Source organism: Ambystoma mexicanum, chromosome 5q (genome assembly GCF_040938575.1).
Source record: "Ambystoma mexicanum isolate Mex_15411 chromosome 5q, UKY_AmexF1_1, whole genome shotgun sequence".
Lineage (NCBI taxonomy): Eukaryota > Metazoa > Chordata > Amphibia > Caudata > Ambystomatidae > Ambystoma > Ambystoma mexicanum.
In genome coordinates this window covers 216,965,240-216,983,051 of record NC_090933.1, presented here as the reverse complement: position 1 = coordinate 216,983,051, position 17,812 = coordinate 216,965,240, and the positions used below count along the sequence as shown (strand labels likewise).

The window sequence follows — 17,812 nt, the reverse complement described above, 5'->3', positions numbered from 1 at the left end:
AAACCTGACCTCAGTAGGTTTTCTCGCACTTGGGCATCCCCTCTCCAGTCCCCAAGGACCCCCTTACTCAGGTGATCCTCCCTCGCTTGTCCGCCCCCTAGGTCAGGATCCAAAAGCGTTGGCCCTTCCCTGACCACCTGTGCAAAAGATCCTAGGGAAGTAAATGTGAGGATGCCCTCAGCTTTCTCACAGGTGTTTGTTTATTGATTTGCAATGAGCGCCGAACCCGGAGGTATCTAGGCGCCAAAGCACATGAAAACAGGAATACATTAGGCTCAAGTTACATTATTACAGTTGATGTAGCAAGTTGCATAGTTCGATCTATGCGAGATAGACACAAGTATATACAAACAATGTTTCAAAGCGAAATTACATTACAGTGGGTAGTACGTAAGAAGCGGAAGCACGGTATGTACAAAAGGTGTTACAAAGATGATTAAGTTACAGTAGGTTGTACGAAGGTAAGGAAACAGAGATAGGAGAATGAAGTAAGAGCAAGATAAAATCATGAGGGACTTTGGTGAGGTATCAATGTTCTGAAGAACGTGAGAACGATTGAACTATTTTTTCACCTCAGTTTGAGCAAGCTAAAAACATTGTTATGCAAAGAAGGGAGATTGTAATTGTTTATTTGCCAAGTGCTTATACACGAGTGAAGTGCTGCAAAGCGCTTCAAGGCCGGAAGGGAACAAGAGAATACGCTAGTGATTATTAGGCCTTGAAGTTTCCGAATTATCTAACAAAATTAACTAGCATACTAGGCTTGAGGCATTCCTACTAGTGCAAGTGCATGACAGATGGGAAGGAGAGAGGGGGTGGGGGAGGAAGGAGCATACAATCAATAGGCTGCTGTACTAGGCCTAACGACTTGTCGGGTAGTACAAGTGCATGTGATAAGTGTGGGACGGAGGAGTGGGAGGGGGAAAAGGACATACAGAACAATGAACTACCGTACTAGGCCTGGCGACATTCAGATTGATTGATGGTATGTCATCATCAATAATGCGCCTATGCACAAGTGTCTCATGCTCAACCAAGCTAGGGAGGGGAGACAAAGGGAGGACGGGACAACGATCTAGCTAGGCTTACTGAATTCAAGGTCGTGCAAGTGCGCAGATAGGAAGTGCGAGGGATGGGGAGGGGGGAACAAGTGCGCCCAGTCCATCAGGGGCCTGGGTTAAGTGCAGAGAGGTTGCCCCTCACATGGAACATATTCTGAGTGCAGTAGTGCAAGGCAGAGTGCTAAGGCCCGGAGGCAAGTGTAGGATTGGCAGGAGGGAGTGAGGAGGGTAAGGGGGGAGGGCTGGGACCGGTCAGGCTCTGAAGGTGCACCAGGTGATCAGTCAGCGAAAATGAGCAGAGTTGTGGACGATAAAGCATGAGGGAAGCAGGAGAGGGGACAAAGGAGGTTAGCAGGGGAAAGGGAGAGATAAAGAGGAAGAGTAAGGTCTTGAGGAGTTTCCAAATCTTGAGGTGGTCTGGCACAAGACGGAGAGTGGCAGGGAGGCTGTTCCAGAGGGAGGCACCTGCAGAGGATTAAGTTCTACACCCAAATCGAGAAACAGCTCACCTGCAGAGAATTGGAAGAGGGCGAGCGGAGGGCTCTGGAAGGAGAGTATTTAGGAATAGTGTGTTATAGGTAGTGCGGGGCCCCGGTGCTATATGCAGTCTTTACTGATTTAAAGGTAACCTTCAATAGTGTTCAGGTGCACTTCTCGTGGAAAGATTAGGTCTCATTACCAACTTCCCCAAATCCTCCACCATGTTCGCTATCAGCTATAGCTCAGTTTGTATACAAAGAGCATTGCTGCAGTAAAGTGGAATCAAAGGGGGTGAGGTAGCTAAAGCTAATTCCAGTAAAGGGAAGGGTTTTGCCAGGGATGTATACCTGCCTTATTGATATAAATATACACATATATATATATATATATTTTGTGACGAATCTGAGGATGTCGACCCTACTTCACGGGGGAAGTGGGGGATCTTTCCCATGGGCCAGGGCAGTGCGGCCACAGTACAATAGTACAATAGTCCCCTTGGGAGGGTGCACCGAGGGAGAATCACATGGGGGTGGAACCCCCTTATGGCAATGTTCAGAGAACGAGGTATGCTCCCACATAATTAGCCCTAGGCCCCTCTCCAAGGTTTAACCCTGCCCTCCCTTCTTTCAATAAGGTCAATATCTGTAATAGCCAGGTTAATCAATCTAATATTCTTGACAAAGTTCAAACCTTAGAAAATACAAAGTATGTTACATCTGACTCTATAACATATACTGAGAATATGATGATCAGTAACACAAGGATCACTATCGAAAAGCAGAATGACGACTCTAGTTTCCTAAAGAACAAAGAACGTGATTGGCCAAAGTAATTCCCTTTCCCAAAGCGGGAGATTAAATATCAGACAGCTGAGATGCAACAGAGAGACGATCCTCCACGGAGGAAAGCGGCAAGCCGTGCCGCCACTAGGACGATGAGAAGCCAGGTGGAGGGAAGCAGAGAGCTGTGAATGAGGAGAACGTGAGCAAGGCCCCAGAAGCCAGGAAGGCTCAAGTTATTGCCGACTAGAATCTCTGGGTGCGTTGAGCACCAGCAAAGTGCCCAGCAGAAGGAACGCACCACCGGGAAGATGCAGACGTAAGAAAAGCTGCTGCCAGCTGCAACGAAGCCTTGAACGTGACTGCAGCCTCCAGAGAAGCTGCAGCGGTACTGGAAACAAACAGGTACGCAGGTTACCCGAGTGGTGGAGGAGGTCCCGGGAGTGGAGGGGTGAAGGTGGATGTTGCATATAGGGGGCCTGGGACCCTAAAAACTGAGTGGAAGTCTGGAACACGCACCCATAAGAGAAACTGAAAGAAAGCCAAACCGAATGTTGCGAGTCGGGGACCCGCACCCAAAGAGTGATAGCATATGTTGGAAGTGCAACTGTGAATGTTACGAGTCTGGGACTCGAACCCATAGAGTGTGAAAGCATCATGAAGTAGACACAGACAACAAGTTCATGTTTTATTCTCAAGCGTTTTATTAAATAAAAATGTAGGATGCAGTGAGGCCTAACTTACCCTATGCTAAGGTGGGATTTCCCTATGTGAGAAACCTGACGGTGTCTCCTTGGCTAACCCCTGGGGATCTGTCATCCAGGTGGCCAGGACACAGCCACCGCTATTGGATCCAGTTCCTGAGGGTGGAACAGTGAAGGAGGATCACCTGGATGAGGGTCCTTGGGGAGTGGGACACCGACGGGCGAGACGCGGTATCCCCCTTCTATCAACACTTTTTCCCTATCCTACCATGTAGGATATTTCAAAACACTGCCCCCCCTTTTCACATGAACACTTTTGCACAACACGAAAGACAACGGAATAACACCAGAGCCCCTGACTTGTCCCAATACCAGAGTCAGGCAATAGACCAGAATCACACACACCTGACGGTACTTTCCCTTCCCCACAGGGATAAAAGGTGGAGCACAAGAGCACATGACAAGCAAGGCAGACCGCACAACGTAAGAGCTAACTCAGCATGGCAGTTTTAGAGGAGGAGAAAGACGGTGCAGACCGAGAGGGTGACAAGGAGAGAGTCGACCTTGCCCTTTCTGACCAGGGGCTGTGGAACCTCCACAGAGGGAATGATAAGTCTGTGAACAATAGCCAACGTGTGTTGCAGCAGATGACAATGGTACACGAGACCCTCCTCTGCTGATTACCAAGCCAGGGAGAGGCGCTTGTCTCTGTGGTACCAACCTTGACTCCAAGGAGGAAGAAAGCCATTTGGTTCATCACAGCCGGTGAGTCAAGGGGAGTGTTGATAAGAAACCGAAATGTGTTGAACGAAAAGTAGCCAAAGGCTAAATTGAACTTGGAAAAGCAAGCGATACTAGTAACGAAGGAGAGCAAAAACCAGCAACAGAGGAGTATGGCACCACGTGGGTGCTCACAGAGGAAACTCTGGGCGATCACCCAACAGCAAAGACTACCAAAACCAGAAGGCCTTGGGAAGAGGCGAAAAAAGGTCCAAGCGGTCATATCCCTGATTGTAAAATCCACTATACCGTTGAAAGTCTTTAACCGACAAATGATTATGTAAGCTAAGGGAAGTGAATCCCACATGGTGAAAATTAGTACATAAACTGTATTTCGTAAAGATTAGCGAGAGTGATGCTACCGAGATGGGGCAAATTGTAAAGTCCTGCGATGAATTGTCTGCAACAGTCAGCGAGAGTGAACCTGGTAGAGGGAAATCATTCTGTGGTATCTGCCACATGCACCACCTTTCTTTCACTCCATTCAAGAGTGCTCAACACTTGCCTTTACTCTGTTCGCATTGCAAAAGTGCTTACTATAACTTTCAGTTTGCTCAGTATTCAAAAGTACATGTTTCCGCATTTAAAAGTACTTGAAACGATTTTCAGTTCATTCGGTATTGAAAAGCCCTTATTTCACATTCAAAATACTTGTAATGGCTTTCAGTTCGTTTGGTATTCACAAGTACTTTTTCTGGCATTCAAAAAAAACTCAAAATAACTTTCCGTTTGCTTGGTATTCAAAACAACAATTTTCAATGCACACCCACCTGCCAACCCAGTGCTTCCCATTTACTCACTGGTCGGGGCTTACGGCATGCAAGGTCTCCACCGCTCTGGATTCTCACCTTCTCAAATGGGACCTCGCTCCTCTCCCTGCTGCTTCTCCGTGGTGTTTCTCCCTGGCAATGCTTTGCCTGCAGCGTGTGACTTATGTGACCACTTTGCTCGGTCACACCGACCTTCCACACGCAATCGGCTACTGGCCTTCCGCTTTCCTTAGCGCCACTTCCTGCTGGATAAACTCTGCATTTGTGATGAGGTCTCGAGCGCTCCACTTGCCACGCCACTGCTTGGGAGTTGCTTACCCAGCTGCTGCCTCGGCTCACACTGCCGCCACAGCTGACTCCAAACGGAGGTCTGGTTTTAAAGTGCCTGCCAACATAATGATTCCAGGAAAGACTAGACCGCTCATTGTTAGAATGGTAGTTCTGCCTTATTCGTGTTGTCATCCTCCTTGTCCCACTGCACAGCTGAGGATGATGAATGTATTAACAAAAGAAGGCTGACATGTGTCTGTATTAAGAAAATATGGTTGATATGTGTTTCTGGGTTTCAAATGTGGATGTTTCTTCCTAGTTGGTCTCTCTCGCATCCCAGTGTTGAGGTGATGTTTCTAAGGGTGTGAGAAACCAGACGGTATTCTCTCACCTACTCCCCAGGATCTTCCATTCAGGTGGCCAGGGACGGGCCATAGTTTTTGGATCCCGACCTTGTGCGTGGACAAGCAAGTGAGGATAACCTGAGTGGAGGGTCGCGGGGGATTGAGAGGAGAATATCCAAGGGCGAGACATGGTATTCCCCCTTTCCCAATTATACCCCAGCCCGCTCTCCCTCAGGCTTCATGGGGTATTTCCAGTCGAATCCCATCTCCCCCTTCCCATTTCCAAAAAACACTGAGAAGAGGAAGATACAACTAAGAACAATGAGGATTACCCATAGGAAAAGCATTGGGAAGCAAGACAGGGCCTACTACAACCTACCACTAGGTTGTCCCACTAAGTCAGGCACTCCGTTCCAACTGTGCTCACCTGACTCCAATTGACTGTTTACACCAGTATAAAAGGTGTGGTTTTGCCAAAAGCAATGAGCGAGCTGGGGATGTCGACTGGACCAAAGGAGCCAAGGTGCGGTAAGAGGCTGGAAGAGAAGCCTGGATAGTCCGGAACGAAAAGGCTGTCCGAGATGGAAACGAGCTGCACATCGTTGCATGATCAGGATTACCATGCAGTAAGGCTCTGGAATCCAGCCAACCACAGGTACATGTTTTTCTTTTCTTTTGCACGCTGTGCACTAATATGGCAATAAGCCCCAAGCCGACGGGCCATTACTGCATGAGGTAATGCCCCCGGGGCTCATAGTTACAGGCCTGAGCATAGTGGGGGCCTTAACGAAGGCCCCAGGGGCATTACCTTATGCGGTAATGGCCCGCCGCCGAGAGGCTTATTGCCATTAGTAGGCCTGGACCGTTAGACCGGGGTACTAATGTTTTTTATTTGCCGGCTGCGAGACGTGTTGCATTTTGCAGGCAGAAAAAAAAAGAAAAAAAGGTTTTTAAAAAATGGCTGCTGTGCATAGAAAACGTTTCTCTTTCTGTGACGGCCATAGTAAACAAAGAAAATGGCTGACATGGAAGGTGAGAAGGAACTACCCATAGTGCCTTCTCCCCTTCCATCGCATCCATTGAAGTAACTTTATTTTAAAACACTTTTTATTTGCATTTTTCATAATAACAGACAAAAAGATAAATGAGTTCAACATTTCTCTCCCCCTCACCCCTTGTTCTTATTCTTAGTTTAATCCAACAAGGCCTCCTCCACACCACCTCTATCTTAAAATGATCAGCACTTCTTGTCCTCTTACCCCCTCGGGGAACAATATCAGCGTTGTTATACCTACCCTTGCCCTTCGCTCCATGCTCTTCCCTTGGCGGATGGCTCATGGCGGTTTCAGATCATTAAAATTGATCGGTCATTCAGCAATTGACCCCAGTATACTGTTATTTCCTTCCCCTCTACATCAGCTCCCATTCTCTGTAGTGTTGCCAGTTCGTCAATCCCATATCTGCAGGCATCTGCCTGCCACATTGTTTTTGCCGGTCCCTGTGGGTGTTTCCACACGATAGTCCCTCAGCGTTTAGCTAATAATAATAGGAACCGTAATCTTGTTCCGTATTTTGTGTCTCCTCCCCCCGCCCATGAGGGTCCCCCAAATGCATATTTTCAGGTTGCACTCCAATTTTGTGCCCAACAACACGGTCACCTCTTCAATCACCTTGTTCCAGTGTATTGCTATAACCCCACAGTCCCATATCATGTGCCAGAATCCTGCTAGGGCCCTGTCACATCTAGGGCATTCATCCGGCAGCCTTTCATTCATCTCCTGTAATCTGGTCGGGTCACATATGTTCTGTGCATAATATTAAACTGGACCAATTGAAATCGGCATTTTGCGATACCGAACTAGTTCCCATATTCCCACCCACTCCCTCTCCGGTATCTGGTACCCCATGTCCACCTCCCATTTCTCCTTCACCTTTAATACCCCCCTGGGTTCCTCTTCCTGTAGGGCATTATAAATGTGTGAGATCCTCGCTGTGCCTCTCGCTTGTTCTAATAGTACCTGCAACAATGGACTTGTTTCCGGTTCCTCTGGAATTCCGTCCCATAGTTCCGGGAATCTACGGACTACTGCTGTGTACACTAAAAACAAGCCCCTTGGCAAGTCAAACTTTGTGCACCCTTCTTCAAAGGTCAGTAGTTTCCCTCCTTCAAACAGGTCTCCCACCCTCTCATACCCCTTTTCCTGGAACCTCTGTATCCCTGCTCTCCCTATTGCTTGTCTTAATTTCTGGTCCACCCCCACGGCAAATACCCACCATAAAGCCCTCCAGGCCCTTTCTTCCGAATATACTTCTTCCATGTTTCCCTAACTGCCTCAAACACAACTGAAGTCCCCTTATTCCCCATTGGGTTCCACAACAATTCAACCCCCCTTGCGATGTGGTGGCAGCATCCCACCAACCCCCTCAATGTCCCCCCCTGGTTGTTCCCATTCCAGCACCACCTGTAGCTGCGCTGCTATTAAGTATTTCTTGTAGTCAGGTAGGCCTAACCCACCTACCGTTCTAGATCTACGCAGTATTGTTAACGACACCCTCCTTCTCCCGGTATTCCATAATAATTCCCCCCATTTTACTATCCAGCATTTTAAAGAAGATCTTTTTCGCCACATATGGTATATTGGTGAAGAAATAAAGTCATTTTGGTAGGATCACCATTTTGCATAGTGCCACTCTACCCATCAGGGAAAGTGGTGGGTCCTTCCAAAATTGTACTGAGTCCACTATCCTCGATAATGCCCTCCACATGTTGTGTACAAAGGTTTTATCCATCTTGTGAAATATCTGTATACCCATATATTTAAACGACTCCATCTCCCATTTTATCCCCACCCTCGGTAGGTCTTGTACATGACATTCCTGTAGCCCTCCCAAGGGGAACAAGATGGATTGTCCCTCGTTGATGTGAAAACCAGACATGGAACAAAATTCTTTAATACTTCTAGTAGCGTTGGTAAATTCTCCCACGGGTTGGTTACATATAGAAACAGATCATCTGTGTATAGTGACACTATAAGCTACACACACCTCGCTTCTATCCCCGCCTCTGCCATTTCTTGCCGTAGAAACTCTGCCAGGGGCTCCAGGGCAAACGCAAATAGTATTGGAGACGATGGACATCCCTGTCGTGCCCCCCTGCTTAGTTCCCATTTCCCAGATACACAGTCATTAGTCCTTACCATCACCATCGGTTTGTTGTATAGCAGGCCAAGCCACACAGATATTTTCCCCAAACCCAAATTCTTTCAACACTCCGAATAGCCATTTCCACTCCAGCGAGTCAAACGCTTTCATAGTGTCAAAGGAGGCAACCGCCATGGCCCGTTACTCGTGAAGGCGAGCAATATTACCGGTTGTTGTAGCTGGACCATGTCCATCAGATCTTCCACCTCTATGTCCACATACCCCTTTTCGCTTGTATATAGCCCCTCATAGAATTCTCCAAAGACTTCATTAATGCGTTCTTGGGTGCCCACTGTTTCACCCAATTTAGTTCTGATCTGGGTCATCCCCTGTCTTGGGTTTTCCCTGCTTATCAACCAAGCCAATAGCTTCCCTGCTTTGTCTCTCTGCCTGTGTAGTCGAACATCCCGTTTGCTTTTATCAAAGTGTGCCAGGTCTACCATGGTCTTCTGGTAAATCTCAAGGTTCAGTGCCAATCTGTCCCCTATCTGAATACCCCACGCCGCCTCCCTGTCCAATTCCGCCACCTGCCCCTCCACCCGACGCCATTGAAGTAACATAAAAAAAGTAAACAAAAATAAAGGCCACCATGGAAAGGGAGAAGCCAGTACACGTAGTCCCTTCTCCCTTTCCATGGCGGCCATTCCGGAACGAAAATGCTGTCGGAGATGGGAGCGAGCTGCACACTGCTGCGTGATTGGGATTACCATGCATTAAGTCTCGGAATCCAGCCAAGCACAGGTGTTTTTCTTTTCCTTTGCGCACTGTGGGAAACGTCAACTCAATTAGGATGTAGGGCTTACAGCAGTTCTTATACGCATTTAGTAATTGTCTCCTTTTCTTGAAAGAAGATTAATTTATGGACAGGCAACATTTCGAAAGTCAAAAAATAGTCCATAGGCTCCCCTCTGCGAGAACGAACACGGCCCATTGATCTGTTCTTTGGGAAGGTACTCACAAGAGTCTGCTGCCAGACTTTAGCTCACAGAGGGGAATTAACCATTTGCATATCAGTCTTTGTCCCACCCACATGGGCAGTCCAGCACTGAAATGCTATGGCAATTCCCTTATGACCAAGAGTACCAACAGCAACCCCATGCACGTGTTTCAGCCTTGTTCGGCCTCTAAACATTTCGAAAGTGTTTCCCTGATGTATGGGGTTGGGGGGAACTAAACATTAATCCCATTTAAGATGGTTTACATTCCAATAAAAAAAAGTGAGGTTTGTCTACGTGAATGTGCAAAAAAACTATGAGGCTCTTTAGGTCAGCTCACTTGGGACCATTGCTTACTTGAATCACACCAAAAATGCCCACTGTGGTTCTGAAGCTGAACAATCATCTATCTCGCTGTGCCTGCAGAGATAATTGAGTATCCTGCAAGCCCTGGAAGTTCTGGTTCAGTGTTTAAATTGGTGAAAGAAACCCAAACATTGAATTTAAACAAGTTCTTAGTTGACAAAAAACATGTTTTGCTTGCATTCGGCACCTTCAAACAGGCCATCCTGTAGGGAATTTATTGGCTCTCCATACATATGAGCAGGAAAAATACTTAATACATGTGACAGTAACCTGTGTGAAACAAGGGGTTCTTGGCTTAGGATCTCAGACAATAAAACCATAGCAAACTAGATCGGTCAACTTTAGCTGTCTGCAAAAAAATAAAATGGAGACGGGAACTCTTTGTGTCAAAATGTACCCTTATTCAACAATAACTTAAGATATGCAACTCACTTTTATTCAGCAACCGATATTATGTTACAGTATTTGCAAAGCGCTACACCTCCAAAGATTCAGCCAGGTAGTGTGCCAAGTGATGTAAAAGTATTTGCTTTGATGTTTTATGTAGCGTTAACATTCTGCCTTCTGGTTGCATGAGAGTGCTTTGAGCATGCTCGGATTATGTAAGAAACGAGAAGAGATACTCCGAAACAAGTGGAATTTGAAACAAGTGCCAGGTGTACTACAGTGGGGAATTAGAGACCAGTTTTATTGAAATGTCAAAATATTCAGGAACTGGATCTCTACCATATTTATAAGTTTTGATAAAGAAATCTTTATATTTACTACATTTGAATCGTGAAAAGGGTGTGGAAACAATTGTTCTAAATGGAAGTCAAAGCTAAGAACAAGGGTGGCAGCACAGACACCAGGTGTGCCAAGACGAGCACTAATGGAAAGAATACTGTACTGGAGTAGAAAGGAAGAAGACACTAGCAATAGGGACGAGTAGTCCAGTATTTGGAAGGCAGTGACTATTTGTAATGGCTCCATGAACAAGTCCATTTATCAAAGTAACTGAAGTGTCCGTTTTTACATATGCACCCAATCTAGTCGTCATTGTACAATGGATGTAAAGTGATGTTAAAACACATGGTCCTGCGCATTTCGTTTCAGCCTTCTGTTATTCCTCAGGACATGATACTTCCTCATCCCTATGTTTCTACTGCTTCACCTACTTTGGGTTTCCTGAGTGATCCCTATTTCTGCTTTATGCTGAAAGAGTGCCCTTACTTTGGTGAGTGCACACATGTTAGGAAACTATCACACTTGTATGCATTGATTATTTAATTGGCTCAAATAAACGGTTTATACTTGAAATAATAAGTATTCTTCAGAATCTTCAAACTATAGAAAAGGTTTTCTCTCAGCCAAGCTTGCCACCATCCTTTCACAAAAAAACACTGTTGCGTGTGGTTTTGTATTTCTTGGGATTGCTTCCCATGACACTGGCCAATGAAAATGGTCCTCCAGGAGCTTTCAAAGGAAGTACACCTTGTTAAAGGAGTTTGATTGTGTTGGTAAACGTGTGGGTCATTTGGATAACAAGGGAGCTGAACCAACTGGCACGTTGTACTTACAGAGTTTCACTCAAAGCATAACCGCCCACAGCCAAAATACTTAAAAATCTGTTAGCTCTGCATATCTGCATATTTTGCCATTCCGCTGCAATTCCTGGTTCCCAATGTGACCACAGCGAACTAACAAATCAAGTCTCCAACATGGGGACTAAGGCAGTGGACGACAATGAAACATGGACGTTAACTGCCAAGGATGTCTACATCAGCAGGGTTGAAGCACTAAAAGAGTGTACAAAAAAAGGAGAGTTTTCTAAACCGCGTATGCAATTTGGAATTAGTATGAATGATTTTCAGACTATGTTGCCTCCTCTTCAAGACCTGCAGCCCCAGAAAAATTCTATAATAGAAATGTTTTGTCCTTGACCGAAAAAGAAAAAAAAAAACTCTCAAAAGGGAAAATTTGATATGTTCGGCTGAAACACTCCCCAGCAATCCTTTCCGGACGAAACAACTGCTGGTTTCTTAGCAGGTAGGTCAGCTGTACGTTACGTTATTAGTCCTATATATTTCAAACAAAGCCCTAATTATAGAGTGCAGAGAAATATAATTCAGAGATTGGGCTCAATTAGGGAATTAATATTTAGAGGCAGGATGCACTTTGCTTGTGTGTCGGTCAGAGGGTAATCATATCAAGGCCTAATAAAGTAATACAGACACTACTGCACTAATTATTTGTAATGGAATGCAGTCTAGGACTTGGCAGCAGTTGGGAGCTTGTGGAAGATGAACCGTGGTGCTCCTTTATGTGATGTGCACTGAATGAAGCTAAAGCCACACGCTTACTTGTGGCTGCAAATGGGCAAAGTAGAATCATCTCTGACTTTTGACACTGGAGAATGCCACCTGGACCTCACATTGATATCAAGCTTTCGTAGCACTGTAATGTGAAACTGTACTTGAGCGCATCCGCTTTTAAAAAAATGCTGCACCAGACTTGAGGATACATCGCTTGTGGTGTCCACTGATTTTGGGTTTCACACTTATGACATAACTGCATGAATCTTTGATAAATAAGATTGTTAAGGAATTGTGCCTGGCATATTACTATCACTGGTCGAACTCAAACACAAGCCCGTACTGATCATAAATTACTTGCTCATGTCTGTGCAGGAGGCCATGTGATAATAAGCCGGTGTTCTTTGCCCAACAAACTAAACTTTAATGCTGAGAACAATCCATTTTAACAGACAGCTATTCTGGACATCCTCCATACCATCAGTGAAAGCTTAAAAACCTAACAATCACAATTAATTCAAACTTCTTCAACAAGAAAATCAATACTGCTACTAAGAGTGCATACCCCCAAAACCAGCCACTGAAAATAATTGTCCCTTTTCTGGGGAAAGAACCACAGTAATACTGGTATAGGCACGAGAAGTGAGCAAACACGACTATTATATAATGGATTGTATGTGGGTCTTCCAAACCACAAGACCAAACAAATGCAGAAGGATCAAAATTGGGCAGCAAGATTTATATGGTCTAAGGGATCATGGCCACATCGCATCCATGCTGAAATACTCACACCATTACCAAAAGAAAAGAGAATATTGATGAAGTTCCTGCTCACAAAGAACTGAACTACCAATCCCAACACATCTCTCATAGTCGGCATCTTCTACAGTCAAAAGACTACCAAAACCCATGCCACAAAATCAAAGACTGGATTAAGATTGTTTAAAATATAAGGCTTTTCGCTCAGGAACACGCTACAGATGAAACTAACAAAATAACAACGTGCAAGACTCAAAAGGTTGCTGAGAAAGACCTTGCGCCCCTCCCCCCAGCAATGACAACTGGGGGGAGGGGGCAGGACTAGGCCTGGACCTAAGCAAACTTTTCTCAGACACAGAACACGGGAGAATATAGACCAGGAAGGCTTCCTGAAATTGCTGTGAATGGAAACGTTTGAATTCTCTTTTACTGCAGGTTTCTGCATTTGCATGCCCTGCAGTGAGCAGTATGCACGTGCCATATGTACAAATCCCTAAACCTAATTTAATTCCCATTAACGTTGTGCCCACAGTTTACATTTGCTATCAAAACTGGCAGCTAGTCATAGCTGAGGGGTCAAGAAACAAATTAAAACAGACTCCAAACTACCAACTCCTTGATCCGAGTAGATTCAAAATACACTGATGCAAGAAATCCGGAAGCCTGCACTGCTGTGCTGCACCCTTGTTCCAAAGTCTCTGGATTCAGCACTATTGGCATGGTCTAACTCAATAACCCACATTTTTCAGTTGGGAGTTCTTCAGCCTTGAGCAATGAGCTCAGGGGGGTTGAATGGTTTGTGATGCTGGAGAACACAGACAGTGAAAAGGATATTTCACATACAATTTCCTGCATACGTTAGTTGAATGGAAATATTTGCCTATTTTCTAAGGAGCAGATTTATTTAAATTGGTTGAAAGTAAGAGTACCAAAAATTGATTAGAGTAATAGCCTTCATTAAGCAGCTACTCACTTCTTTAAGTATTTTTGTTTTCAAATTTTAAAATATAACATTCTCTATTCCTGTGACACACCATTTGGAAAAGTATTAGGCACACTGTGATGTCACAGGTTCTACTTCTATTCACTTGCATTAAGGTGAAGATGAGCGTTCTAATTAAGCAATATGCCCCCACGTGGGAGAGCATATTGGTAATTACAGCCTGGGCCAATACTGGACTGGTAATGCCCTTCCAGGTATGGGTACATTGCTATTTTCACCACAGCATTTTCAGGGTGGTAATAGTGTGTTTTATTTAAGTGGAGAAAGGGCGCGGGTGCAGTTTCTCCAGTTTAAATAAAACAACAAAATGCCTGCTATGGACCTAGGGAGAAGGGAAGTATGGTCCCTTCTCCCTCTCCATGGCAGCCATTGTTAAAGCAGGGAAATGCCAGAACATACAGCTTTACTGGCACCAGTAAGGGACAAGAGGGCGAGGTTGGAAGTGGGTTGGGGGCCTGGAGGGAAGGGGGCATGGGAAGACTTATCTTGTGCCCTGCAGGGGCAATGGCGACGTCACGCTTCTCATGAGGTTCAGAACGCGGGTAATACGCATAAGGTATAACCTGCATTCCGAGCTTCCGGATTGCCCAGGAGGCCCCCTGAATTCCCCTGCCAGGTGCTAATTAAGAAACTATCTTATCAGAAGTAGGATTTAACTTGGAATTGACTGTTAACATCATTGATTGGTATGTATTACCATGATAACAACATGAAAATATCACCAGGTGCAAGACCTAATTTGTAGGTATGAAATACTGATAAGTATTGAACTGGAGGTATCCTTTAACACAAAGGTACTGTGAGTAAGGAAAAGGAGAAACCGTGCTGTCCAGGGAGTTGATGTTTCAGCAAAGTATTTCTTTGTTTCTTTGGTAATAGTCTCATGCTAACAAAGCTACAACACACTTTGAAGCGTTCCTTGGCATATGCAAGGGTGCAGAGAGAGAAGCAGAAATTTTGACATGACGAGCAATTATATATCAAACAAATTCTTGCATCACTGATGCCATGCAGAGCAAACCTAAAGAATACTCAGTAACGTGGCACCAAAATGTGTAAATCAGACAAAAAACAAATTGATAGCAAGAAAAACATAATGAACACTACAGAGCAAGCAAGAAAGAAAGAAAGAAGGGAATACCTTTCACCGTAATTTCAACTACTGAATACATGTCATTCAAGGAACAATAAACAAAGGAAAAGGAGTGGGTGCCTGGCGATATATTAAATGAAAGCAAGCAAACGTCTGCCGGTAGTGAATGACATTCAGTTCATTAAATATGGTGGGAGGATAAATGGTCCTCAAGATCTCACTCTCTCTCTCTCTCTCTTGCATTAGTCATTTTCAGGGATTATCATTGTCACATTGAGACAAAACCATTTTCTAATGGACCAAACTAAAATGTTCAAACTTTAGTATATAAACTTACACACAGCAGAAACATAGGGCCAACAAGGCATGTCAAAAAAAGTGCAGTCCTCTCGAGGAGGTGGAAGGATTGATCCGTGTCTGCATCACATGCTTCTAACAAAGAACTAGAGGGCCAACATGCGATACTTCATGAGAGCAAAAGGTGAGGCATCCGTGTTCCAGTCATTTAGTAGCCATGGACGCCGTGCTGGTGGAAAAACCTGCACTAGGAAACAATGGAAGGGGATGTGTTTTTTGCTCCAGCATGGCGTCCAGGACGGACATAGTTTTGGATGGAATGTTGGCCATCTAGTTCTTTATTAGAACTCTGTGGTCTGTACACTGGTGCTCATCTTTGGCCCACAAGATTTCATCTATGCAGGAAGCTAGGACTCAGTACATTACTTTCCACACCTCCAGTCCACTAGACAACTCTACATTTACAAACTGTCGCATGACCAGAGCAACTGTAATATAGCACATCATTAAACGCAAAACTGTGGAATACACGTTCCAAGTGAAGTGGGCTGATACATACATCTCATTCTTTTTTTGTGGTGGAACTTATTTTTAATTTAACGGGAAAACACCAGATGATAATTGTTGCTTAAGGGGAATGGTGCAATGGTAGCATATTGTCCAAATATTTGCTAATTATTTTAATCCATTAATGTCAATTCTAAATCCAAAAAGTCAAGATTTTCAAAATGCAAAATATATCGCTACTTGTCTTTAAGTAAAATAATAATTTAATCCCCAAATGTTCATAAAAATCAATTGTGGCGAGCAAGCTTTTCTGTGAAGGTGACTGGCACTCTCCTATAGCATGCAGGTTAGCATTGGGAATGCAAAACCTACCCCCTCATGTTTTCCTTATGTACAAAGCAACAATGCATAAGCAAATACAGGTCATGGACGCAGTTAGTAGGTCATGTGAGAAACGGGGCATTCAGAGACGGGTCCTGCTATGTTCGGTTGTGGTGCCTTCAACTTTATGGGTGCACACGTTGGAGCGATGGAGGCGATGCTAAAATGTAAGATATGTGTATAAGATGCTCTAGAGCCTTGGAACGTAGTAGCTGGCACTATGGTAAACAAATATGTATGTCGAAAAAGTATTTCCTTATGCATTTGACATTACCATACATCTATACCGTAACATCATACGCTTCCTGCTAAATCAACATACTTCATTACACCGCATTAAACCCAGCACTGCTCACTGTAGCATCCAAGATGGTCCTCTCCAGGACTACTTAATCTGACAAAACGTTTACTGAAACGTTAATTAAAGTGAAGTTCCATAAACAGCAAGGCACCATAACTCTGTTCTGCAGCTCAAAAGCTGCTCAATAATGAAATAAAATTAACTATTCCAGAAACACCTACTGGGATTGTTCGGCTAAAGAAAACTGAATTAAAACATGTTATGAAGGCAGACACATGCCTTGCGATAGCGCTGAATTTGCGAAACAAGTGTCGTCTGTTTTCACAAGTAGAGCAGTAAACACAAGGAAACTGCATCAAGAATGTACTGAACACCTGAATTGGTATATTGCAGCAACTGTATGTGTACCCAAAAGTGTGGATGAAAATGAATGACGTTCAGTGAAGTGAAGTAGATTCCACATGATAAAGCGATGTGTATATGATTTTGTCTCTCAGTTGTTAAATTGCAAATCCAAGAACAATGGTCATGAATTTGCATATTGTGTATCTTGACAAAGCAACACTTGGAGTAGAGGGTCGGAGAGGTGAGATCTTACCAGCATGCAGGTAAGCTAGGTCTGGGTTCTCAATATCCAGATGCAGCTCCTTCAGGTGGTTTCGAAATTCCACGGGGACGTTGGTTCCGTACTCGCACTTGGGGCAGTTGTACATCTTCACTCCTTCATGCTTACCAGTGTGCAAGATGTGCTTTCGGATATTTTCAGCACAGTTGGACCTAACACAAAACGAGGACAAATAAAAGGTTACATTGGATTTGTTTTTTTAACTTGACCCAGCTACATTGCTTAAGTGCAGTACAATACTACGTAAAACAGGGAAACCAACCAAATGTGGAATTCAGAGCACTGAACAGCAACCTCAAGCCAATCCGTTTTGCAATGACAAAAACATTCATTATTCTTCAGCAAGATGAGCTACCCATACGCATGGTTTTAGCTTAGCAGTCTTAAGCACACCGGAGCTGATGCATGAAAGTAATACCACAGCTGTGGTAAACGGCCTAAGGAAATGTATGAAGTTCTGGTCCAGACTACCGTTAGGGTGGCCATCACTAAAATGACATTATGATTGAAAGGTTTGATCCCGGTGGAGGGAAACCTGTACTGAATTGTGGTAACCAGAAGCGAACGCACCTTTGTTGCACTGTATTACTGTGGAAGGCCAAGTGGGCTCTGGTCCACGAAACAAACGGCATCCTTGTGTCTGAAGCCATAGTGTTTAGCAAGGTCCAAGTGTGCCACCTTACCCATGCAGAAAAATGTGGGGAAGGGATTTACTGAGCTATACTGACATTTCATTTTAACACTGATTTTCCTTTTTGCGTTACACATTTATTGTATTAGAAAGAGGACTAGGACTGTATTTTCTTTTTGTTTGATGGTCAAGAATACTCCCATCTTAGCTATAGGGCAATATAGAAGTTGT

General features: G+C 44.4%; 1 protein-coding gene across 2 annotated transcripts in view; it reads right to left on the bottom strand.

The window, feature by feature from the left end:
* ZNF407 (zinc finger protein 407) overlaps positions 1 to 17,812 on the bottom strand; it is a 2,669,902-nt gene that overhangs the window by 511,884 nt on the left and 2,140,206 nt on the right. For both annotated transcript variants that reach the window (XM_069620736.1, XM_069620737.1), the window contains exon 9: positions 16,924 to 17,102. In XM_069620736.1, coding sequence (XP_069476837.1) covers positions 16,924 to 17,102 — 179 coding nt within the window. The remainder of the gene's footprint in view (positions 1 to 16,923; positions 17,103 to 17,812) is intronic.